The sequence below is a fragment of the Perognathus longimembris genome, chromosome 13 (genome assembly GCF_023159225.1).
Source record: "Perognathus longimembris pacificus isolate PPM17 chromosome 13, ASM2315922v1, whole genome shotgun sequence".
NCBI lineage: Eukaryota > Metazoa > Chordata > Mammalia > Rodentia > Heteromyidae > Perognathus > Perognathus longimembris.
In genome coordinates, this window is record NC_063173.1 from 15,698,739 (window position 1) to 15,723,084 (window position 24,346).

Genomic DNA, 24,346 nt, shown 5'->3' on the forward strand with positions numbered 1-24,346 from the left:
ACAGGCAGATTCAAGCCCGCCTGTTACACAATAGGGACCACCCCGAGGAGGAGGTGGTGGCTGGTGACTGCGTGGCCGAGCCCCAGCCCTGCCGCCAGGACTGTGCCCCTGGGGAGGGGTCACCTGTAGGAACCACACTTAAGTATATCAGAGCATGCGTGTGGGGGCCATTTCACTGGTGGAGGGCTGGGCTTTCTCCTAACCGGAGCAGAGTGATGTGGTTTAGCATGGATCTTGCCTTCCCTTGAAGCACAACTTGAACTCACTCAGGCCTCTAGGGGTGTGCGGGGAACTCTGGAGAAACCCAGTAATTAAGGTCTGAGCAGCTGGGGTCAGCCTTCAGATAGGGAGTGACAACCATTTCTCCCATGGCTGGAAGCAAAGTGGGTCAGATGCGCTGAGTGTTGGGACATTTGTGCCAAAGGACACAAATAAAAAAAAAGACAAAAAGGAAAAGCTCCAGGACTTTTCTCCCAAGGTATATGATTCAGAACTTATTTCTTCTCTTAGACGTCATTCCACATGGCTTTCTTTCCTTTCTTTCTTTTTTATTTTTTTTTACAAATAGCCTCATGGGAAGGCATCCCTACAGCTTTATGGTGAAAGAGGTTTATCCCCCGTGACAAAACACAGAACAATTTTTCCATTTATTTTGAACAATTAAGTCATCATGTATTTCCAGGGGAAAAAGTCTCCCACATAATCACATTAGAGTGATTTCACAACCTCTGGGCCATATGCCAGAGAAATCACAAGAGAGCCTGAACTGCATTGCTTCTGTGTCCCCACAGCGACAGCCCCTCAGGCAGCAGTAACCTACACGTTTCCAGCTCTGCCCTCAGCAGACACGATGCCCTCTCTGGACAAAATAAGTATCCTGGGTAGATACAAGCAGAACAGAAGACCCTCTCCCATGTTCTGGCTCTCGGGGAGAGCCAATAATCCTCCAAGGAAAGGATTCTGAATCTGCTGTGAGTCCAAACAGGTGACCCAGACTGCACGTCCAATGATGCAGGTCATGGACACAATAGCCTTGGTTTAGAAGACTATTTTTTCTTATAGGTATTAACAGATGCTCACTTCAGCTAGAATAAGGTAATCTTAAATTACTCCATAACAATCAAGTGAATTTGAATTCGCAACAAATTGTCATAGAGTACAAATACCCCCAAGCCGCTTAAACAGTGACTGGAGTGTCAGGTATTCATCCCTAAATCATTCCTATCTGCCATGGGGCAGGATTCACTGAACAAACAGTTTCACAAACACCTCATGAAGCTTATAGAATAGGTAGAGAACCAGCTATGGGCAACCATGCAAATAGAAACTGGGTAGGAGATACATAACAAAGGGAAATGATAAGTATGTAGGTTGAGTCCTGAAGGATGGGCAAGGAATTAAGCTTGTGGCAAGTTACATTCAGAGGGAATAGTGTGTGTGTGTGTGTGTGTGTGTGTGTGTGTGTGTGTGTGTGTGTGTGTGTGTGTGAAGGTCCAAGCTGGGAAGAAGAACTGAAAATTCTCTGGCTAGAGGGCTGGAAAGAGAAAGAACATACTACAGGCAGATGAGAGGCTGTGGCAGGCCAGGATGTCTTGGTAAAGTTTATGAGGTTTGAGAAGCAAGGGAATGCCAAGATTAGATGCGTGTTCTAATCCTGTTTCTCCGATGAACCTGTGGGAAAGTCAGTGTATTCAAAAGCAGAATGGAGAAACTGATGAAGAAAGTCTCAGGCTACCAACCCTCATTGCTACACAGGGTTTACAGTGGTAGAGCAGAGAGAAAAGAGACATCCCAGGAATTTTTCTTTGCAGGTAGAAATGAGAAGTCTTTGAAACAAATCACATATTTAGGGAGAAAGGAGAAAGATACCAAGAATGGCTTGGACCACATTTCTGGTTCAGGCAGTTAGAGAGATGGAGATGCCATTTAGTAGGACACAGATAACCTTTGGGGGAGAGGTAGGGATTTAGAGTTCTGCTTGGGACATGCCAGTCCTGGCATGCCCGTAGAATATCCACATGCAGTAAAATAGGAAGTTTGCTGTTGAGTTTGGCATTTAGAAAGCTTATGGAAATAATGACCTTTATGGCAATTCTTCTGATAGGAACTAGTCAATGGTGTCTTCTTTACTGGGGTACTTTAAAATCAGAGGTCCTAGAGTGAGGAGATGAGATTTCAGTTCCAATTTCATTACATACTAGGCACATGAACTGGGGAAAGTTGTTTAAACATCCCTTCTCCTACCTTTACTGATTCCCTGCTATTCTAACAGTGGTATCAAAGCTCCTCCTATTCTCAGCCAAGCCTTTACACACCTGCTAGTACTGTCCTCTGCTCCATCCCAACAGCTTGTCTCCCTGTTTGTCTCCAATCTTTTCTTATTTCTGCCTGTCTTCTCCCACCTTTCTTCAAGCTAGCTTTCACTTCTGGAAGTGGACATCTATATTGGAGGTCACATTCGGCCGTAGCATTTATTGTCTGGGTGCTTCATTTCTATCTTACTGACTGTTGCTTCTTCTGTGAAGCTTTCCCAGATCACCCCTTCCCCCAACCCAGGCACACCCACCCACAGGGTTCCTCTGTCTTTTATACAGATAGATGCCCCCAGTTTGTTTGTTTCGGTATCACAAGACTCTCTGCTTATCCCACTCATGCCTACATTTCTGGCCTACTTTTACAAGCATGCCTCACAGCTGACACAGATGTCAAAAAAAGGGTTAGAAAGAAGAGATCCTAAAAATAATAGATCAGTTTCCTTCTCTTATGTCTGGAATGCTCTGGCCTGCATTTTTAAACAGCCAGACAACTTTCCCCAAATATGGACCCTGTATAAGTACTGGAGCTGCAGGGTGGAGCTTGCTGCAGGTGCTGTTGCCCCCAGCATCCGCTCTGCATGAGCTTAACCACATTTGGAGACCTAGCTCCTGCTCTGCAGGCATGACTCTACCTTCCTCCCCTCCCCTCCAGGAGTTACTGCAAGAGCTCAAGCACCTCAAAATCAAAGTAGAAGAGCTGGAAAATGAACGGAATCAGTATGAGTGGAAGCTGAAGGCCACAAAGGTAAAAGTCCAATGTGATGCTCTAAGCCAGAGGGTCAGAGGGAAGGTCTGGGCTCACACTCAGAGCTCCCAGCAGCCTAAGCTTGGACGTGCAAATCAGGCCCACTGCGTGAAGGTTCTGCACGGCCCAGATGGGGCAGAGACAGATGTGATTCAAGACGCCTCCTTATAGATAAGCTGCTGGAGTAGAGTAGAGTCCTTCTTCTTGATGTGTCTGAGCCAGGAAGCAGTGGCGAGTTGGAGTGAAAAAGTGAGCAATCCCCCGAGCTTGCAGGGAGCAATTTCTCCTAAAGCAGATGAGCATCAACATGGTGTTGGGAATAACACTTTCAATCTAGCAGTCCCTCTCACAATTTGCCTTTCAAAATAAAGAGACACGCATTTTCTGGAAATGAATGCAGTCTTAAAATGATATAAACATTGAACTACTTCTTCAGTCAATTTATATGTCTGCTAACCTAGGGAAGTTGGTATGCAAAAGATACCAGGAATAAATCCTGAGGTGGAACCCTGACACTATTTCTTTTTTGCCAGTTTTGGGGCTTAAACTCAGGGCCTGAGCACTGTCCCTGGATTATTTTTTTGCTCAAGGCTAGCACTCTGCCAACTTGAGCCACAGTGCCACTTCTGGCCTTTTCTATATATGCGGTGCTGAGGAATTGAACTTAGGACTTCATATATACAAGGCAAGCACTCAGGCCACTAGGCCATATTCTCAGCCCCCCCTAACACTATTTTAAGAAGTTCTTCAGTTTTCTACTTAGCCCTTTTCAGTCCCTAATGGTAGCTTTGTCTTTGGGTGCAGCATCAGTGGAGCTTGGTCCCTGAGTTGAACACTGCACAGCATCTGAAGGGGCCCAGAGCTCTCATTCCTGTTTGATTGCCAGTCTTCCTGGGTGTCCTGCTCCTCTTGCTACACAGCTGTAGCTCCCATGGATTAGGTAGCAGCCCCAGGGCTGTACTTTGCCCTCATGGTCAGGAAGAGGGCTTCCCACTTGTGGGACAGGTGGCACTGTAAAGATAACAGAATACCTATAGTGTCTGGCCAGTTCTGTAGTCATTGGCATAAGAGAGATTGCTGAGTCCAAAGATCCAAAGTATATATATATATGACCTCACACAAAGGCAGGCTTAAGAAAGGAAAGACCTCAGAATGTCAGGTGCTACACTCTGGTCTCTGTAGGTCCAAATCACTGGAGTCCAACAGTGGAGCCAACAGATAAGAAAGCATGAGGAATCCAGATCCCTAACAGATCAACACCCGCCCTGTCCACATCCAAGACAGGTTGAGAGATGATCTTCCAAGAATGGTCTGGCCCCTGTGGAAATGAGAGGCATTTGGATTGAGAGTCCTAAGGCTAAGATTCTCAGAAGTCACCATCAACATTATCCATAAACCCTTGGGCACCTAGCTTCTGAGTGAGCCAAGTTGCTCTATGCCTGTGTTCTAGAAAGATTTTTGGCCCATGCAGACTTGGTGCTCTGCCTCTGTGGGTGAAACTAGAGCAGAGGCACTGTGTTCCATAGTGAACTTGGCAGTTAGGAAACCTCATTACCTCATCACCTCGTGTTCCTTTACATGGACATTTAAAGGATATCAGAAAAGGCTGATTCAGAACCCTTGAAGTGAACTCAGGTCCTTGAAGCATCGTAAGAGTAGCCTTCTTCCATTCTGTTATCTCCACATTAGGCAGGTTAGGGTTTGCATCCTAGCCTGGTCACTGAGTAGCTCTCTGGCTTCACTGGGAAAAGAGTGAGCACAGAGGTTGATTCAAAATAGGTGTTTATTCAATATGCCGAAACTGAATACAAGATTTGTCAGACAGAGGAATCACCAATGGGAATAGTGCTCGTTTGGTTACTTGGGGTTGTTCAGACATTTACTTGGGCCTTGTGGGAAAAGACAGCCCATACAATACCCTGAGGGCCAGGGTGTGTCATGATTAGGCTTTCATGTGGGGAAAGAGTGGCCAGAATGAAAGCCTTTGCTGTGTGTTGTGCAGAGGTCATTTCCAACCCATTTCTAGTTTGGTTGGGGGTTCAAAGAGCAGAGCTAATTATCCTTAAGGAAAGAAACTGGATGAGAGACACAATAGCAACACTCATTGAATACTTAACATGTCATAAGTATTGGACATACTGTTTACAACATTTAACTTCCTTAATCCTCACTATAGTCCATGAAGTAGGGGCTGTTTATCCAATTTCATATGTAAGCTGAGACCCAGAAATATTTGATGCCATCCAGCTCAGACATAAGAAAATCCCAAGTTTTATTCCAAAGTGAAGGTGGCTCTTAGGATGGATAGTTATGATCTTCTAATGAATCTAGAAAGCACAGACAAGCACCCGTTGTGTTGTGTGTAAAATTTAGCCTGCTGTGCTGTCAGAGACACTGGAACCACTGATGCCTTTGCCCGTGTGTGTATGTAGAGATGTGTGTGCACTGTGTGCTTAGACTATTTTCTGCCAAAGTGCACAAAATATATCTGAATGCTTATACGTGTACATGTGGGCAAAGTGTGTCTATGTGCCTAGAGGTACAGAGAGGGAAGAAAAGACAGGAGAATATCAAGGAAAGCTAACCCTTGGCTCAAACCTTATCAACCAGTAGTAGTGGTTGAGTTCCACTGCATCTCCTATATAGTATGGAAAGTGAAGCTGCATGCACCTGTTACAGCAGCAAAGCTAAGAAGTGTGGTGACATGAACATCTCAGGAGGAAGAATTATTTAAATAAAAATATCCACCTCTGTACCAGGGACAGAGCCCTTTCGTTGCACACAATCCTAGCTCCTCTGGCCCTGAGCTGCTGGGCCCCACAGAACAAGGATGAGAAAGAGCATGGTCAGATGGGAGGATTCAGGGGAAGGAGTAAGGTAATGGTCAGGAAGAACAGATTTACTCTGTGGAAAGAACACTGAGCCCCTGTAATGCCTCTCACCTCTATCCAGCATGCTTCATGTATCCTAGGGCCATGGACTCGCCAATAGGCTCTGGGCTCTGATATGAGGTCCTTCATCATCGTCTGGCAGTCCTTCTCACCTGGGAGGGCTTCACCATTGCTTTTCCAGGCTGAGGTAGCCCAGCTGCAGGAGCAGGTAGCTCTGAAAGATGCAGAAATCGAGCGTCTGCAAAGCCAGCTCTCCCGGACTGCAGGACTCCACAGTGACCATGGAGAAAAAGGTAACTAGATTACCTGGACATAATGCAGTTGTCCTGGGCCCTGGGCTCAACAAGTGAGAGAGAGAGAGAGAGAGAGTGCTTGCTTGTGTGTGCATGTATAAGCATGGTAATATGCACACTGTGTGTGTATGTGTGTATCTTGTCCAAGTGAGTGAATGACATATGTGCTCGCATGCCTATGAAGTCCAGCTTTGTTGGGACACCATTGCCTTGGATCTCTTCCTTATCCAAGAACACTCAGCTCTGAAGGCATTTCTCAGCCTCAGAGCATGAACCAGAAGCTCTGTTCAGGTCCCTCCAGAGCTTTGTAGCAAGAATGGGGGTTTTTGTTTCCCCCTAACTTTCATTTGAGTGAAAGGCCTTGCTTCTGTATTACCATCGAGGAGGAGCCTTAGCAATTTATCCTGCCTGACACTTGTACAAGGCCCCGAAGTTACAGAAGCAAATCAGTTCTTTCTTTATTGCCCTTTAGATCTCCATTTAAATATCACTCGTCAGAAAGACCTTTCCTGGCTGCCATACCTCAAGTGGATGCCCCAGTCCTATTCTCTAACTTATCAACCTTCTTGTTTCCTAAATAGCACTTGTTATAACTCATCAGGAATATTATATTTAGGGTGATCTTGTGGTCACCCCACTCTGAGGTTTGGACTTTTTACAACATATTCAGAGCCTAGTGTAATTAGTTGGCTCATGGTAACCACCTAGAAATATCATTCATTTATTCATTCATGCATTTTTATGATCCTAGGGAGTTTGAACTCAGGGCCCTGTTCTTGTTAGGCAGGGACTCTGCCACTTGGGACACACCTGGCCTTTTTGTTTTTATTTAATTTTTGAGATAGAGTCTCACTAATTTTGTATGAGCTCACCTCAAACTTGTGATCCTCTTGACTCCACTTCCCAGGTAGCTGGGATTACACTTGTCTGCTACCATGCCTAGCCACCTGTTGCTCTTCTTACTGAATGTAACAAGCATCCCAAAGGAAACAGAATGCCTATACTTTTGTTCCTTGTCTTTTGTTCTTTTACAAACATTCCTGCTGCCTTTGCCTTCTTGGTTAGTAATAGGCACAAGCCCTTCTTTGGGAAATCCATTGCCCAAGTTCCTTAACCTATGAGTACCTGCAAACGACCCTAAGATCCTTCATGTATTGACATTTGACTTGCATCTTCAGCCAGTTTCAGAAGTCAACAAGTCCCTTTTTGAGGCTACGGTGAGAGAAAACATGACACAACCTTCAGCCCCTTGGAAAATTCTGTGGGTTTATGGTGAAATTAGGTTGCTTTCCCTTAACCACAGCATTTGTTCTTAATACATTTCTTGATTTATCTAAACATTTCTTGGTTAAGATTTATGCCATTTTAACTTCAGCAAATCACTGCCAGATTCTCTTATATAGTCAAGTTTGTCTAGTCTTCATTCAGCTGTAGACTTTTTTTCCTTTTCTTTTCAATTATAATCTATCAGGTTATATGACTGTTTTTCCAAAAGCAGTCACTGGCCTAGATATATGCCTACATAGAGTAGGGATGTCTATTTCTTTGTGTGTATGTATGTGTGTGTGTGTGTGTGTGTGTGTGTGTGTGTGTGTGTGTGATAGATAAAGTGAGTGTGCTGGTAATGGGGCTTGAACTCAGAGCCCTGAGCTCTCACTCAAGGCTAGCACTCCACCACTTGAGGCACATCTCCACTTCCAGCTTCTTGCTGGTTTATTGGAGATAAGAATCTCAAGGACCTTTCTGCTGGGGCAGACTTTGAACCTTGATCCTCAGATCTCAGCCTAAGTAGCTAAAAGTATACACATATACCACCAGCACCTGGCAGAATGTCTATATTCTTAGGAGATGTTGCTTGTGAAAGATTATTGATTCCTTTATGTCACCTTTGAAAATAGGCATTTTCATTTTTCTCTTCAATGTCTATAAAGAGTTGGAGGTATGGCTCAGATGGTAGAGGACCCACCCAATGAGCAAAAGCATCACAGAGTTCAAGTCCTAGTCTCAGACAAGAGAGGGAGAGAGGACAAAATAGTAGGTTCATTCACTTAGTAATTCAGCAAATATTTAGTAAGACTGACTCTATATCAGGTCCATGTATATACCATGTTTATATGAAAAGTCTTCAGGTTTGAACTTGAGAGCCATCTTAGATTATGTGATATATACATATACACACACAATCACACACATACATGTATACTATATATGTGTGTGTATATTGTAAACTTTTATACTTCTTTTAGACCAAGAAATTCAACGTCTGAAAATGGGAATGGAAACTCTCCTCCTTGCCAATGAAGATAAGGTAAGGTGGACCCTGACCAAGGTAAGGGCAACCCTGTTCTTTCTTCAGTGTCATCACTTTCATCACAACAGTGTTTGGTCCCTTCTGGTTTCTGCTGTGGGCATAGTTGTATTCATCTGACAGTGACACAGGAATGGTTAAGAAGTGATCAGCTTCTGCCCCCTAGAGACTCAGTCTCAACACCTGTTTTTCTTTGATGCCAGAGAATGTTGTCCAAATGGAATCACCCAAAGCAGATTAGACCTTTGCTCGTTTATGTTGGTATGGGGGAAATATCACTGTCTTTACTGTCTGTACTCCTGGATTAGATTCTTAGAAAAATCCAGAACAGCTCACCAATCTCTCTGTTCACCCTCTCTATGATAGACCCTTCATGGAGACCCTTCACAGCACCTAGGGCCTCAGTGTACTCTGCCACCTTCTAGGCTTTGCATGTAATTCTTGTTCAATCATAGAGTAACCAATCTATAAATAAAAAGCGTCACCTAGCCAGTAGAAATAATAAATCAGAAAATTCTGCAATCTTCCAGGTGATGAAACAGACTCAAAATGCTTACATTATTTTGTATTTTGTACAGTATTTACAAACTAGTTTGTACAAAATAGTGGGTAGCAGAGCTACAGTTCACATCTAAGTGTGTCTCACTAAAAGATCTGTCTGGCATCCCAAGTTGCTGTTGTCTTGAAAGACTCTCCCTGTGTGATGTTCTAGTGCCTAGCATAAACTGGGTCCCAAAGTGAAATCAACTGGCTACCACAAATAATGCACATCTATGTCTGCCCTTGCTCTGTAACAGGACCATCGGATAGAAGAACTCACGGGGCTGCTGAACCAGTACCGAAGGGTGAAGGAGATCATAATGGCAACTCAAGGTCAGAGCAGCAGTGAGCCTGCCATTTCCCCTGGAAGTATTTCAGGAGAAGACATGGTTAAATCTAGGAGCAATTCTTCGCTTCTATTTGGACATCACCTATTGGATAATTGAGACGATTCCTGGGCAATAGGAAATTGGCAGCTGTTAATTTTCAGAAATTTTAGCAAGTGGTAGTCAACTCAGAACTTTTAGGAACTCTGCATGTAATCAAACACAGAAAGTCTCCAGCTTAGTTTTTGAGTCCCATTGGGGTCTCCTTTGTATCTTCTCAGGATTCTCCTTCAATAGACAGTGTGTGTAGTCAAACAGAAATCTTACCAGTGCCATCGCTAGGGATCAGAGCTTGCCCACCTCTTAGAGAATCTGGAACTCCCTCCAAATTCAGAGGGCACTGAGGGGACAGCCCTTTTCTCTCTTAGGATCTTGGGCTAAGTTACTCTCAGGGAATGCTTGTTTATTACCAAGGCGTTAAGAAGGTCTGAGGCAAAGAATGCATTCCAGAGCTGAGCGTTGACCTTGAAATAACCTCCATGCTAGCCCTTGCTTGAATCCTTTGAGGAATCTTTCCTATCACACTGTTACTGTTTCTTTATACATATCTCAGTCTTTTCTTTCTTTCCTTATTGACAGTTATGGGGATTGAGCACAAAGCCTTGCACCTTCTAGGCAAGCACTGTACCCACGAGCAATGCTATTTAGTAGTCCCTTTTGCTTTTAGTTTATTTTTCAGATAGTGTTTCACTGCTTTGAGCCTAGCCAGCCTCTGACTGCTTGAGTTGCTGTACCACCATGCCTGACCCATCCTGACCCATGTTTTCTTTTCTGTTCTCTTTTCTTTTAATGGGGTCTTACTATTACCCACACTGGACTCAAAACCCCTGGGTTCAAGTGATCCTTCTTAGTCTTTCTTAGTGAAGGAGAACAAATGTTAAGGTTTGTTAGACCATTTTTAAGTATCTGGACAATTCACATGGTAGTGATCCATCACTTTGGTATTAATGCTTCCAGGGTCTTCAGAGAGAACTCTCTCAATCAGTGAAGAACTGGATGGAAGTTTCAGGAAATGGAACACTACAAATAAAGGCCCTGAAGAACTATTTAAACAAGAGGTACCGTGTCTCCCAATGTGACGTGAGTTTTGGCAGTCCTCAGAGCTTGCCCTTTGCTTGGGGAGAATCTTATCTGGCATTAGGCCAACATACATCTTAACTGGTGAATAATTAAATGCATGGAATGGGCCCCAGCTGTGGAGAGAGGGTGGAGGGGCAAGGGCCTAGGCTCGGGCCCGTGTTGGGGACAGCATGGTAGACACCGGAACTTCTAAGAATAGGGATTTTCCTTTTTTATCAGGTTCCTTGTTTGCTTTGTCTCTTTGCTCTGGAATTTAAGTGTAGAACAAAGGTGGTGTTTGTTTTATTTACTAGCACTTCTCCAGGGTCTGTAGTGATTCTTGACACCCAGTAGCATCTCTCAAATGAGTACATCTTTCTCATCAAGAGAGGTGCCTGCAACTTCTGAAATAATGCATTTGTGCTTAACAATTGATCATATCTTGCCTTATACCCAGCACACAGATTTTCCTTTTCCTTGGTATACAATCTGGTCTTGTCTTATTACTTACTCAGCTTTAGGCTAAGTATAATCGCGCAAAGAAAAAAAAGAGACCTTGGTTGAAGAAGGGCTTCCAACCTAGAGGTCAAAAGATTCATGACATTTCAGAATGATCAAACTAAAAAGGATTTTAGCAGTCAAGGTCAATCTTTTTATGCAAGAGAAGAGCAAAACTGTTGTCTAGTAAGCCTTTTACTGAATTAAAGGAAGCAGACCACTTTGCTGATTGCTATAAAACCTCAGTTATCAGGGCTTGCTCAGTAACTCTATGTGGTCATTGGGGTATCCTGGCTTACTTTTACTCCTTGGGACACCTTATATAGATCCTTATTTTATTGTGATGAAACTGAAGTTCAGAGAGGGCAAGTTAGTATTACTTAAGCAAGTTAGGCTACACAGCAAGGCAGAACCTAGACTCAAACCTAGTTCTATCTGACCACAGAGCCCGAGCACTTAACAGCTATAAAGCCAGGATTCTTTCTACAGTAGACCAAAAAGTCTCAGGGTCATAAGGAAAAGAGGTGGCCTTTGTGGTCAGTTCACCCTCATCACGTGATGTCAGTTCTCTGGATGTGTTCCTTTCTTTCTTGCCTTCCTAGTAACTCAATCTCCTTTCTTATGATTTCCCTCAACTTTTCTCTCCTCTAAAAGCCTCTCAACATTCACCTCACTGTTAAGCTTCTTCATCCCCTCTACTCCCATATCGCATTGTAGGCGTCAGTATCATTGGACAGAAGGCCATTTACTGATTGCTTATCCTTGCCTCTGCCTCCCGAGTGTGGGTTATGCCTGCCTTGTACCTAACAAAGACAAGCATTAGATGTTGCTGAGGTGTGTTGAGTTACACTATCATCTGGTTCCTCTCATGGAGTGCATCAGATTGATACTGGCTAATCTAAGTCAAAGAGAATGTTTTTGAAGGCTGTGTAATGAGTCAATGAAGAAAAGGAAAACCAGAACATCATAAAACAGGCCTGAAGACCAATGGAACAGAATTGAAGACCCAGAAATGAACCCACAGAACTATGCCCACTTAATCTTTGATAAAGGATATAAAAAAATAGGATGGAAGAAAGATAGCCTCTTTAACAAATGGTGCTGGCAAAACTGGTTCAACACCTGCAACAAACTAAAACTAGATCATGTATATCTCCCTGCACCAAAATCAATTCCACATGGATCAAAGACCTCGAAATCAAAACAGACACCCTGAAAACACTAAAGGAAGGAGTAGGAGAAACACTTGGGCTCCTTGTCACAGGACAGAACTTCCTTAACAAAGACCCAGAAATGTGACAAATCAAAGAAAGGATGGACAAATGGGACTGCATCAAACTGCAGAGCTTCTGCAGGGCAAAGGACATAGCTTGCAAGATAAACAGAAAGCCCACAGATTGGGAAAAGATCTTTACCAGCCATACAATGGACAAAGGCCTCATATCTAAAATATATGCAGAACTAAAAAAAATAAATTCCTCCAAAACAAAACCGCAAAGAACCAACATCCCCCTCAACAAGTGGGCTAAAGACTTAAAAAGAGACTTCTCTGATGAGGAAATGAGAATGGCCAAGAGACATATGAAAAAGTGCTCTACATCACTGGCCATAAAAGAAATGCAAATCAAAACAACACTGAGATTCCATCTCACCCCAGTAAGAATGTCCTATATCAAGAAAACTAACAAAAATAAATGTTGGAGGGGATGTGGCCAAAAGGGAACCCTACTTCATTGTTGATGGGAATGTAAACTGGTTCAGCCACTCTGGAAAGCAGTATGGAGACTCCTGAGAAGGCTAAACATAGAGCTCTCCTATGACCCAGCAGCCCCACTTTTGGGCATCTACCTAAAAGACCACAAGCAAGAACACACTAAAGCCACCAGCACAACAATGCTCATCGCAGCACAATTTGTCATAGTTAAAATATGGAACCAACCCAGATGCCCCTCAGTAGACGAATGGATCAGGAAAATGTGGTACATATACAAAATGGAATTTTATGCCTCTATCAGAAAGAATGACATTGCCCCATTTGTAAGGAAATGGAAGGACTTAGAAAAAATTATACTAAGTGAAGTGAGCCAGACCCAAAGAAACATGGACTCTATGGTCTCCCTCATAGGGAATCATTAGCACAGGTTTAGGCTAGTCACAGCAGAGGAACACAAGAGCCTAATAGCAATGCCCTTATGAATCCATAAGATAATGCTAAGTGAAATGAACTCCATGTTATGGAAATGAGTGATATATCACTGTTGTAATTACTTTCAACATGCCATGTGAAACCGTAGCTTCTATTGTTGATGATCCCCTTGTATCCCCTTCCTGTGGTTGTACCTGCACTATCTCTGTATCTTATCTGAGTACATTGGAAACTGTATATACTGTTATTAGAACTAGGAAAGTGAAAAGGAATACCAAAATGGAGAGACACAGGATGAAATGACAAAAGACTACAAAAGCAATACTTGCAAAACTGTTTGGTGTAAACCAACTGAACAACTCATGGGGGGAGAGGGGAAGGGGAAGGGGGAGGGGGAGTGAGGGAGGAGGTAACAAACAGTACAAGAAATGTATCCAATGCCTAACATATGAAACTCTAACCTCTCTGTACATTACTTTGACAATAAATAAGAAAAAAAAATTTAAAGAGCAGAAGCAGCAAAATGTTAGGCACTCAAGTCTCAGGACTCTGTGGCTAAGACGTGTACTTTTATCCAAGGCCTGAGGTTTGGGGATGGAAGGCAATTTGACCCAGGTGTTTTGAGTTGCCTACTCTCTTGGAGTCTTGAAAGAAGCAAGGCATCCACATTGATGTGCCCAGCATAGCCATACCCCCCGATAGCTATACTCCCACGGCGTCATCCAAAGATGGACAAAGTTCAGTCCTCAGATAATAACTGTCTGCTCTGGTTCCTTTTCTGTTTTTGACACAGATGCCCCCCAGGTGCAGCCCTCCGACATCCGGGCCACCTCCTTTGCCCCAGAAATCACTGGAGACCAGGTAAGAGAGTGAGAACTGAGAGCAATTTTCTAGAGCATCTATGATCTCAGGCCCGTGTTGGGGCTCCCAACATGGATGATAACTGACTATGCATGGTGAGCTCAGCAACCATGTTCTGGGCACCCATAGCCCGTTTCCATTGTCAAGATTTCCACTTCCATGCCACTCTCCTGGCAACCAAGCCTTACTTCCTTTCACATGGGCTGAAGGTCTGAGTTATTATCATAGAGGAAAGACCAGGCCAAGTGTTGGAACCTCAGAGGAGACAGTGTCTGCAACCCTTCATCACCTTCTGGTGGCTTCTCAGAACTGGGAGCTCCCCTTGACATGTCTATCCTTTTCATTAGCCCCTTTGAAATATCCTCACCAATCTCAGGCTGGGTCTAGTTCTTAGACCATGAGGTTCTGCATTTAGGGCCTCACAGGGGGAAGGTCCAATTGGAGATCGATCCAATTACTTTCAGGACAATGTGGTTATAGTGAGCTGACCTATGGGATCCTTGATTGCCACCTATCAAATTCCCTCTATAATTTCTAGACCCCTGTATCAGTTCTTCAGAATATGTTTCACGTTAATCCCATATCAGGAAAGTCTATCAGCCACAGTGTCTGAGGATGACAGCTACAAGCATGACAGAGCCTCTCCAGAATAGTGCTGGGTCCCCAGTGTTCCACAGTGTCCAGTCACACAGCCCAGTTTCCAGACAGTCATTGTTCCCCTAAAGATGTTGACCAGAGAAAACTGGCAAGGTCAGAGCAAGTAACTGGCCTGTCCTAACTTTTGCTGAGTAAGAAATTTAATTTATGTGATCACTTAGGAAACTGATAATGAGGGGCTTATGCTGCCCAGACTTGAATGCTGATTTATTTTTATAAACTGAGAAGTATGACTGCCAAGGAAGACATGTACAAAGTTACCCTGTGACCACTGGTGGTATTCATTTTGATCTACTCATTTTTCTCTGCAAAATAGCCCTTATGAAAATAAGATTCCTCAGAGGAGACTGCTCTGGGCAAATAGAATTAGAGCAGAGGCCCGGAAGATCCTAGCAGGTGATGCTTTAGAGACAAGGCTGGTTGATGTGTGTCTCCACAAAAAGAAGGCACCAAACAGCTTCTCCCTGGATCACCCTTAGACTCTCTCCTTTGACTGTTCAGGTACTAGCCTGCCTTATGAGCACACTGTAGTCACCTCCCATCAGTGTATTCTAACTTTTTGAGCAATGACAAGGGCTTTTCATTGGTATCTGAGTGATGCCATCATTCCACACATTCTGTACCAGACTTGACTCCCAGGTGGGACAGTCTCACCTTTTTATGTTGGCTACTGTGTGAGGGTAATTCTTCTTCCCTGGCTTTACTCAGCCAAACACAGACTCCTGTCTAATCATTTAAAATGTCCTCTGCATGAAGAATATCAAGTACTGTCTTCTGTAGTAGCTATTGCTTTGTTCCTTTCTTTTGTGCATTTCCAGGGCTCAGAAGAAACTCTCCTGCAGTCTTGAAGACTTGAGAACTGAATCTGTGGATAAGGTCAGCTCTCCAATCTGTCCATACCGACTATTGATTACTTCTTTGAGTCCCACACCATGTTAGGATATATAAATGAGCCTTGGCCCTGCTTGGAGAGGCACTTACATGGTTATAGGGAAGGCAGGATTACATAAACATATTTTTAAAAGACATCCTAGAACCAGGGCAAGTCAGGAAATACTGGATGGAGTTGATAAGGGAAGAGGTTGAGGTGAACAAAGTCATGGTTAGAGTATGGTGGGCACAGGCAGTTTGCAGAAATGGTCGGGGAGAGGGGTGCAGGAGGAATTGGGGGTCAGAGCCATGCATCAGATCAAGCCAGAGAAGATCTTGGGTACTGGCCCTGTTTTCACAGGCACTTGGAATCATTAGTCAGATTTTGAAGTATTATGGATAAAAGCGATGATCCAAGGAGCAAGAGCTGCAATAATTTACAAGATTAAACAGGCAACTTAAAAAGAAACTTCTAGAAAGATATGACAAGAGTTTGTGGCCCTATATTTGAGCGCTTGATCACATGGGTGAATCTGTGCTGGAGAAGAGACTTGCAGGCTCTTGAGCTTAGTCATAAGAAAGCTCCACAGTTTGTACTGTTCCTCAGGCTCCGAGGCCTTCCTGGTGACACAAAGCTGGAGTTGACAGACCCTGTGGGCCCACTCTTTGGCTTTAATCCCTCAGCCGTGCATTTCTCATACCTCCTGGTCAGATTGCTGGCAGTTTCCCAGGATGTCTGTCCATAGGGTGGAACAGACCTGGATTTTTCTGCCACAGTGGTGATTATTAGACATGAAGCTGTGAAGTGCAGAGTCCGCTTATATATGAGCCTTGCAGATCTTAGCAGGCAGGCGGTCCTGAGTTGATGAACTCAGGTGTCTTTTCTTCCACATAATCGAATTCTTCTGGTCACTCCACAGCATGTTGATGGGAACCAGGTCTCGCCGGCGATGGAATCCAAGGTACAGAAACTTCATGTCCCTAGCACTCATCTGTAGTTGGACTGTTGGCTACAGAGATTAGTAGGTTTTAGCTTTTGTAGCCTTAAAAAGTATGTTAAGTTGTAACTTGTAAGAGGGCAAGAAAGGCAAAACTTCCACCCCCGTTTAAATTTTACGTGCCTTCTTATGTATCATGTGCTTTTACCACATCACTTGTGGGCTTGTGTTTATTATTTTTATCTCCCTAGGCCCAGAGAAGGTCATCTTTAACAAAGCACTCTAGATTTAATCGCAGGGTGCGGGCGCTATGATCTCGGCACAGAGAAGAGTGTCACAGCGCTCATCCATCCTGTGCTGATATGTTACAGTTTAAAAACACAGGCGTACACTCAGTCCCCCCCTTTAATGACAAAGTCATGTTATAAAAGTTCCATTAGCACTAATTTCCTCCTGTTAAACCTGTTGTGGTGGAAGATGCTTTCAGTTTCTAGGTTGGTGCACATATGTCCAGCCCATGATGAACTGAAGCTTCCTATAATTGCCATGATTTTAGCCACATCCAAGCATCCTTTATAATATCCCATGGAAGAACGCACTGTGCTTGGCCCTGCTCCACCCTCCACCTGCTACAGGACACAGGGGCCTCGCTGCGTGTTGACTTCAGCCCAAGAGTGCCATTTCATATTTTCATGCTTTTCATATTTCATTTTCATGCATTTCATATTTTCATTTTCGTGATTGAATGAATGGCTCAACTCTGTTCTTCTGACACTGTGTAAGAGGAAGATTTTGACCACAGTTCCACATCTAGAAAAGCAGTTTCCTTATCTATAGTAACCGGTGCTATCATTTGGCAACTATTCCTTGAGCCATATGAAATGTGGAGCAGAAGTCTCCTGCCCGTGTTCTTACCCACAATGCTTTGAGCACATAGTCCCTTGGGCCTGGGGTTTGCACAGGCCCATGTAAGACTCAAAGCCCTCTGTCAGACTGTCCTGAGGCAGAGGCCATTCACAGTTGTCTCTAGAGCACACGCGTGCCTGCCTGTTCCTTAGGAAACATTGCTAGCTCACTGGTGAAGCTTTAAGACACTGATTTGATTGCCAAGAAATATGAATGGTGCAGGACTGCTTACAAAGATAAATCTTGTAAGAGTTTGGTCTTACATAACTTCAACTGTAATCACAATTTTGTGTAACCTCAGTTCAATATGACTGTTTCTTTATCCTCTTCACACACACACACACACACACACACACACACAGATGCATGTACACATCTTTCTCCTCCCCAGGAGAAGAATCCTCTAACCTTGAGGTTGCATCCTTGCTTTCTTCATATCTAAAGATACTTTGTTCTTTTTTTTTTTTAGTTCCAGCTGTCAGTTATGTCTCCTTTTGTGAGTTTGTGCATCCCTGATCTGACTGGCTATCTCTAGTATTTAGTCTTCCCAGCACCTTTGGGAGTGCTCTGTTCTTGGGGCTATACATGCTTTTCCCATGTGCATGGATCACCAGCCTTAATGCATTCATTTCTCAGTGAATTCTCCCAACTCTGCCTTGGGTAAGCCTTGGATGTGGTATTGTAAATATAGTCTGAGCTGTGCCTTCTTTGATCGCTGTTCTTTTAGGACAAAATGTGATATTTTTGACATTCTTGTTTATCTACTGCCTACTGCCTGCTCGTCTCTGTGTGTATGCTATTTCACACAGATCTGAAGCGGGAGTCATTCCTTATTTAGAAAGACAAAACAGAGGTCCCGAGAGGTTAAAAATAATGACTTTGCCTAAGTCAATCTGATCCAAAGTCCACACTCTTCCTCATGGCCAGAGTTATTCTTATTGGAGGGAACAGGTGGGGGAGGAGCCAGGCATTTCTGTGTCCTCTGTGACCTGACATTGAACTACTTTGACCAGGGGTGAGTCAGTCCTCCCAGTATTTCTTCTTGGCCTCAGTAGAGCTCAGAGAGCCCTCTCTAATGGCCTTTGCACCTTGGGCTGTCTTTCTGAGAAGTCTTGATCTCTATCCTGTCTGGTGTGGACCACATCAGAGTCCTTGTCCTGGCTGTCTTTGCTATTTTCTTGGTGGTGTCATGGGTCAAGAGTCCTTCCCCCAGCCACATTTCCTGTGGACGGTGGAACTTGGGAGTTGTACGCTTTATTTCTCCAAACTTCTTGAACACTCCCCAGATTCTCACAGTGTACCAGAATAATCTGAGCTGCCAATTAAAAATACAGACTCCTAGAGTAGATTTGCTCCCAGAGAGCCTGATTCTCAGGGCCATTTGCCAGGAATTCACTTGGGTTTTGCAAATGTTCTTGATGAGCATGAAGCAGTGATGCTTGAGCTAGCACTGAGAAATAGCTGGTCTGGTCCACATGTTCAATTGTGTCCGTGTCGTGTTCCCCAATCACCCTCCCCCACCACTGTTCCCCGTCACCCCCACTCATCTGTCATCACAAACTTGAAGGTGTCATGGGCTTCATCTCTTGAAGTTTCAGTTACTTCAACTTGCTGAACAGTTCTTTCAAAATTCTTTAATCATTTAGTCTCCCTTCCCTATATCTGTTCTTTCTGAACTTATTTATAAGGGTTTCTTTTTCGTGTCCAGTGAAGGAACTGAATTTCAGATGATTTCTAGGAAATGCACTTAAAAAGGAACTGGATTCAGAAATGTATTGGACACGAGTTTTAGCTGTATGAAACATCAAAGGATGTCTTAGACTCGGCAGCCTCCCATTATCAATCTGACAGGCCGGTTGTGAAATCAGCTTTGTGTCTTCCACATTACTTTTATTCCAGGTCCAATTAAGTGACCTACATTTGATTCCTTTGTTGCTTCCACTTCTCTCTCCATTTCTTTTTCTTTCTTTTCTTCTTTTTCCACTCCAGCAGTACAATCTGTATGTTCCACACAGCTTTCAGATTTAAGGCCTTGTGAAACATTGTGTCCTTCATCTTTTCATCAGTTTGTTTCTGTTGGGACTCTCAAATGGCCAGGATCCAAGCAGAAGTCCATTGTACCAAGACTGTGCCACGAAGCCCATTGTACCAACGCAGATAATGATCCTAAGTTCCTAGGAGAACACCATGCTGGCATCTCGCCCACTGACTCATTTCCTCTTATCTCTCTCATGTGGGATTCTTCTTTTGCCTTAACATGATGTTTTCCAAAACAAATAATCACAGTGCAAATTTTTTCCTCTGCTGCTTCTAATTTAAACTATAATCATCCTGTTGTGGCATAGACTTATGTCAGCCAAGACTTCAAATAACTGCCATGTACGTGAAGATATGTGAGCTGGCCTGGTCTGAATAAGGACCCTACAGAAAAAAATGATGCTCCTCTTTATTGACCATAGAAATATAGGTCTGGGGAGAAGAGGAAAACCTAGACCAGTCTCACCTCAGTCTCCTGTCTTTCAGGATTGATAAAAATACTAGGCAGCAAATCCTGGCTTGTATATTTGAAGGCCATAAAGAGTAATTCATGCCTATTAAGTCATTGCACCTTTGAACACTAGGCCAAATAACAAGGCCCCTTTGGCAAGACATCTCCACTTCCTGTTGGAAGCAGTGGTAGTCAACCCTGGGTTAGGTTTGTCTCTATCTCTGTCTCACTGTGTAGGCAACTCTCTCCCTTTCTCAGAACTCTGACATCTTTCCTATCTGGGATGAGTGACCTTTGCAAGATCTTTGAGTCAAGCTAAGTGAAAAACTGACTCTTGGAGAAAGGGGAACTGTTTATGTTTCTAAGTATATTCCTAACTGGATCCGTGTCTGGATCTGAGGACTCATTCAGCCTTTCTTTGTCTCTCCTTCCAACAGGTCAGCCCTTTCCAGGTAGAGCAGAAATACCCAACATCACCTGGGAAGCTTTCAGGAGCCATGCCCAATGGAGAAGCTGCCACATCTACTCCCACCAACTCCCAGCCTGACTCTGCAGGGAGCAGCCTGCCAAGGCTGAGTGAGTGTCCACCCCGGGCCTGGGCTGCTGGCTGTCAGTGTCTTGACATTTCTAGTCATTGTGCAAGATTCCTGCATCTACTACCAGAGCTCACAACTAAGAATGATGGGTGTGGTGCGGAGACAAGCTCAATTCTAAAATCTGGTCCTAGTTTCAAAGGCAAACACTACAGAGCCCCAGAAAACCAGACTGTGTATGTAGCCTACTCTTTCCAGTTTCTTCTCTTCTGCCATTCCTTCTCTCTTGAAGCCCTGTCTGTCCTTCCTACCATTCCAACTTTTCCTCTCCCTAAGAGACCTGGTTCTATTCCTGTTCCTCACCTTCCTGCCTCTCCCAAACTTGTCATCTCCCTGTCTCTGTCTACAGCCTTCCTACTACAAGTAGGATAATCATGTACAATCTTCTAAGTGACACTGCCTCCTTCAGCAAATGACGTCAGTGCAAGGGGACAGGACATTAGTCTTTAGGTGACCTTTTGGAAATCAGGACCTGAAACATGAGTCCTGCTACTTTTCATTCAAAACAGATCATTTTACCCCAACAGCAGTAGCAGATTTTATGGATCCCAAAAGGAAATGTCTGGTCCTAGCAGAGTTCTTCCTAACCCTTGTCTCCTGGGCCTGGCTCTTCTAGTGTGTTGGCTCAGGAAGGCCCGTTCTGCACTGGGCTGCAGGAACTCCAGATAATCTTTTTAATTAATTTGTTTATTGTCAAAGTGGTATACAGAGGGGTTACAATGTCCTACATAAGGCAGTGAGTACATTTCTTATCCAACATGTTACCTCCTCCCTCATTTCTCTCCCACTTTCCCTCTTCCCTTCTCCCCTCCCCTCACCTCCCGCAGATATTCTTTTAAATCAGTGTTTCCAGTGATGCCCTGGCTGCATATATAGCAGCTCCAGATAACTCTAGTCTAACTGAGTAAGCCACAGTACTTGGGCAAGAGCTGCATGTGGCCCAGTATGTTCAGTCCCTGATGCTATCCCTTTTACTCCCTGTCCCTGGGACACCTTGGCCTGTCAGGAACTGGCTCCAGGAGCATTTTGCCCATCTCATAAGGCCATCTCTCAGTGCATTGTCCCCTTGAGCCAAGCTTAGTCTCTACCTTCCCTATCCTTCATGGAATCGTTTTATTTTGATTTGAGTTTTTCCTCTCTTGCTTGATGACACTCTTGTTTCTTTCTTTTTTTTTTCTTTCCCCTCCCCCCTCTCTCTCTTGGGCTGGATTTCCTCTTGTTTCTTCATATGGCTTCTCTGCTTCTTGGTTGGCTGGAGATCGTGGCCGGAGTGTCAGTGCCCCTGTATTAGGTACTGTACCCGTTCCAGGTGAGGTGGAGAGTGAGAATGCTTTGGTTTCCTGGTTCTAACCCTAACACTTCCTGTTTCCTAATGCTCAACCCTCGCTCCCCTCCTGGCTGCCTTCCTGCCCCTTCCTCGGTGTAGAGAACAACTCTGCATTGGTTTAATCCACACGTGCCTAGACTCCAATCCCTTAGAATCTAAAGACAGTAGCTCACTAACTCTTTAGTGAGACTCTGGAGTGTGCCTGTGCCCTGTGTTTACAGCCCTGCCCTGAGGGCAAAAGCTAGGCCGTCTTCCTGGAGTCCCACAGAAGGATGGGCCAGGCCTGGGGCGGAGGGTTCCAGAAGTCATACTTCTTACTCATTTCATCCTTTCTACTTCAGGAGAAACAGAAAGTGGTTGGGAAGACACTGCCATCGTTAATGACCTTTCGTCCACCTCATCTGGTACTGAGTCAAGCCCCCAGTCTCCCCTGATGCCGGATGGTAAACGGAGCCCCAAAGGCATTAAGAAATTCTGGGGAAAGTAAGTTGATGGTGTTGATTATAATCATACGATTGGAATTCATTTTCTTTCTGAGCAGCTAATACTCTGTGTGGGCCTTTCATCCATCCTACATTGGAACAGCTGCTAAAAGTGGAGTGGTCATGTTTGGGTTACTTTTCAGAGGCTAGAGAAGATAGGTAACAGACACCCATTAAATAGAGTCAATTGCTTTGTACACTGTTCATCTATCATCTCCATGCCCTGAATACATTCTCTGTAGGTTATGCAACATTGGTTTGAAAGAGGCACAGATTAGACGATCCTTCCTTCTTAGGGCTCAGTCTATGTTTTGAACAAGTTTTAAAGACCAAGAGTGGAGTACTTGCTGGTCTAGCTGTCCCGTCTGAAAAGAGGCAGAACCCGAAGTCTCCTCTGAGGAGGCAACCTTCCCTCTAACTCCTGTGAGAGTAGCCAAAATCCCAGAAACAGTCCTAAAATTGAGGCTGGAGTCTGGCCGAGTTTCTGTCACAGGTCACGATGCCTGATCTCCAGGAGGCACTGGGAAACCGTCTGGGAGGAGCCCTGAGCCAAGCTTGTGTGGCTTTGCCATCTCCGAGCTCTCAGCTCATCCTCTGACAGTCTCTATGGATTTTTCTCCATGCAGAATCCGAAGAACTCAGTCAGGAAATTTCAACACTGATGCCCCAGGGATGGCAGAATTTCGACGAGGTGGGCTCCGGGCAACTGCGGGACCAAGACTCTCTAGGACCAGAGACTCCAAAGGACAGAAATGGTAAGTCTTCTCCAGTCCACCTACAGTGAGCTATGTGTAATCCTGGCCAGAGTGCTGTGGAGCAGAGGCTGTATCTCCCAGAGCTCCAGAAATAGAAAGCAGGTCTATCAATATGGTAGTCCAGGAGCTTTGAAAAGAAACCCAAGAGTGTATGGACTCGTGTGTGTGTGTGTGTGTGTGTGTGTGTGTGTAACCTCTCTCCAAGATCAATGAGGATGGTAGTGATACTTTTGGTCCCAAGTGTAAACTTTTGGCAAACATTAGCTTTTCAGAAGCTAGGGAATCTAAGGACAAGGTCTGAGAAACCTAGAGACCAACATCGAGCCAAAGAAAGCTTAGCCATATATTCCACAATTAGATATTTTCCTAATTTAGACATTACTGCTTCTGGTTTTTCTGAGATGGATGAAAAAAAAAACAGCTGCAGTCAACTTAGTTCATCTTTATTCCAATTCTGGCTGTTTGTTTAATGCCTGATTATAGGAGAGGAATCACTGGGTCAGGATGCAAGAACTTTTTTAGAGACCCTCTAAGCATTTTCCTAAAGTAGGACTGTGTGGTGAGGTCCCATGTGCATCTTATCAGACACTTTAGGGTAACATGTGTCAGGAACTTTCTAAGCCACTTTGTTGGATGTCTTTGTGCTTTGTTAACCATAGCAAATGATAAAGGAGTAAGAATGAATAAGTCCTAATGATACGGGATTGCTATGTTTATCCTCATAATGCTTACTTAACAAAAATGAATTTGCTGATGGGAATGAAATGTTGTTATTTCTCTTAAGCAGAAATTGGATATAATTATATGCTAATGTCCGCTGGTATTTACTTTGTAGATATTTAGGGCATAACCTTCTAAAATATGTTCCCATAGATAATATTCTTGTAGGAAATCTACTTAATTACTAAAAGTCTCTAGCCTTTATCTTTTTTTGTGTGTGTATATGTGTGTTTTGACCAATAGAAATAATTTCTTTTGTTAAAATATAATAGTTGCTAAACTGAGTGGCTTAATCAGTGTCTCATGCCTATAATCCTAGCTACTCAGGAGGCTGAGATTTGAGGATTGCAGTTCAAAGCCAGCTGGAGCAGAAAGTTTGTGAGACTCCTATCTCCAATAAACTACTTGGGGGGTGGGGGGAAAGACAGAGTTGAACTGTGGCAAAAGAGGTAGAGTGCTAGCCTTGAGCAAAAGGAGCCCAGAGACGGCACCCAGGCCCTGAGTTCAAACCCCAGGACCAATACAAAACAGATAGAGTCACCCTGTGTGGGCACGTGATATAGCTGTC

General features: G+C 44.0%; 1 protein-coding gene across 7 annotated transcripts in view; it reads left to right on the top strand.

The window, feature by feature from the left end:
- Positions 1-24,346, top strand: part of Ppfibp2 (PPFIA binding protein 2) — a 133,074-nt gene that overhangs the window by 97,174 nt on the left and 11,554 nt on the right. For 5 of the 7 annotated variants that reach the window (XM_048360924.1, XM_048360927.1, XM_048360929.1 and 2 more), the window contains 12 exons: positions 2,968-3,060; positions 6,133-6,244; positions 8,491-8,552; positions 9,350-9,425; positions 10,436-10,536; positions 13,975-14,042; positions 15,518-15,575; positions 16,490-16,531; positions 20,339-20,477; positions 21,753-21,785; positions 22,163-22,304; positions 22,930-23,058. In XM_048360924.1, coding sequence (XP_048216881.1) covers positions 2,968-3,060; positions 6,133-6,244; positions 8,491-8,552; positions 9,350-9,425; positions 10,436-10,536; positions 13,975-14,042; positions 15,518-15,575; positions 16,490-16,531; positions 20,339-20,477; positions 21,753-21,785; positions 22,163-22,304; positions 22,930-23,058 — 1,055 coding nt within the window. The remainder of the gene's footprint in view (positions 1-2,967; positions 3,061-6,132; positions 6,245-8,490; positions 8,553-9,349; positions 9,426-10,435; positions 10,537-13,974; positions 14,043-15,517; positions 15,576-16,489; positions 16,532-20,338; positions 20,478-21,752; positions 21,786-22,162; positions 22,305-22,929; positions 23,059-24,346) is intronic. The other 2 variants (XM_048360925.1, XM_048360930.1) reach the window with 1 other exon arrangement.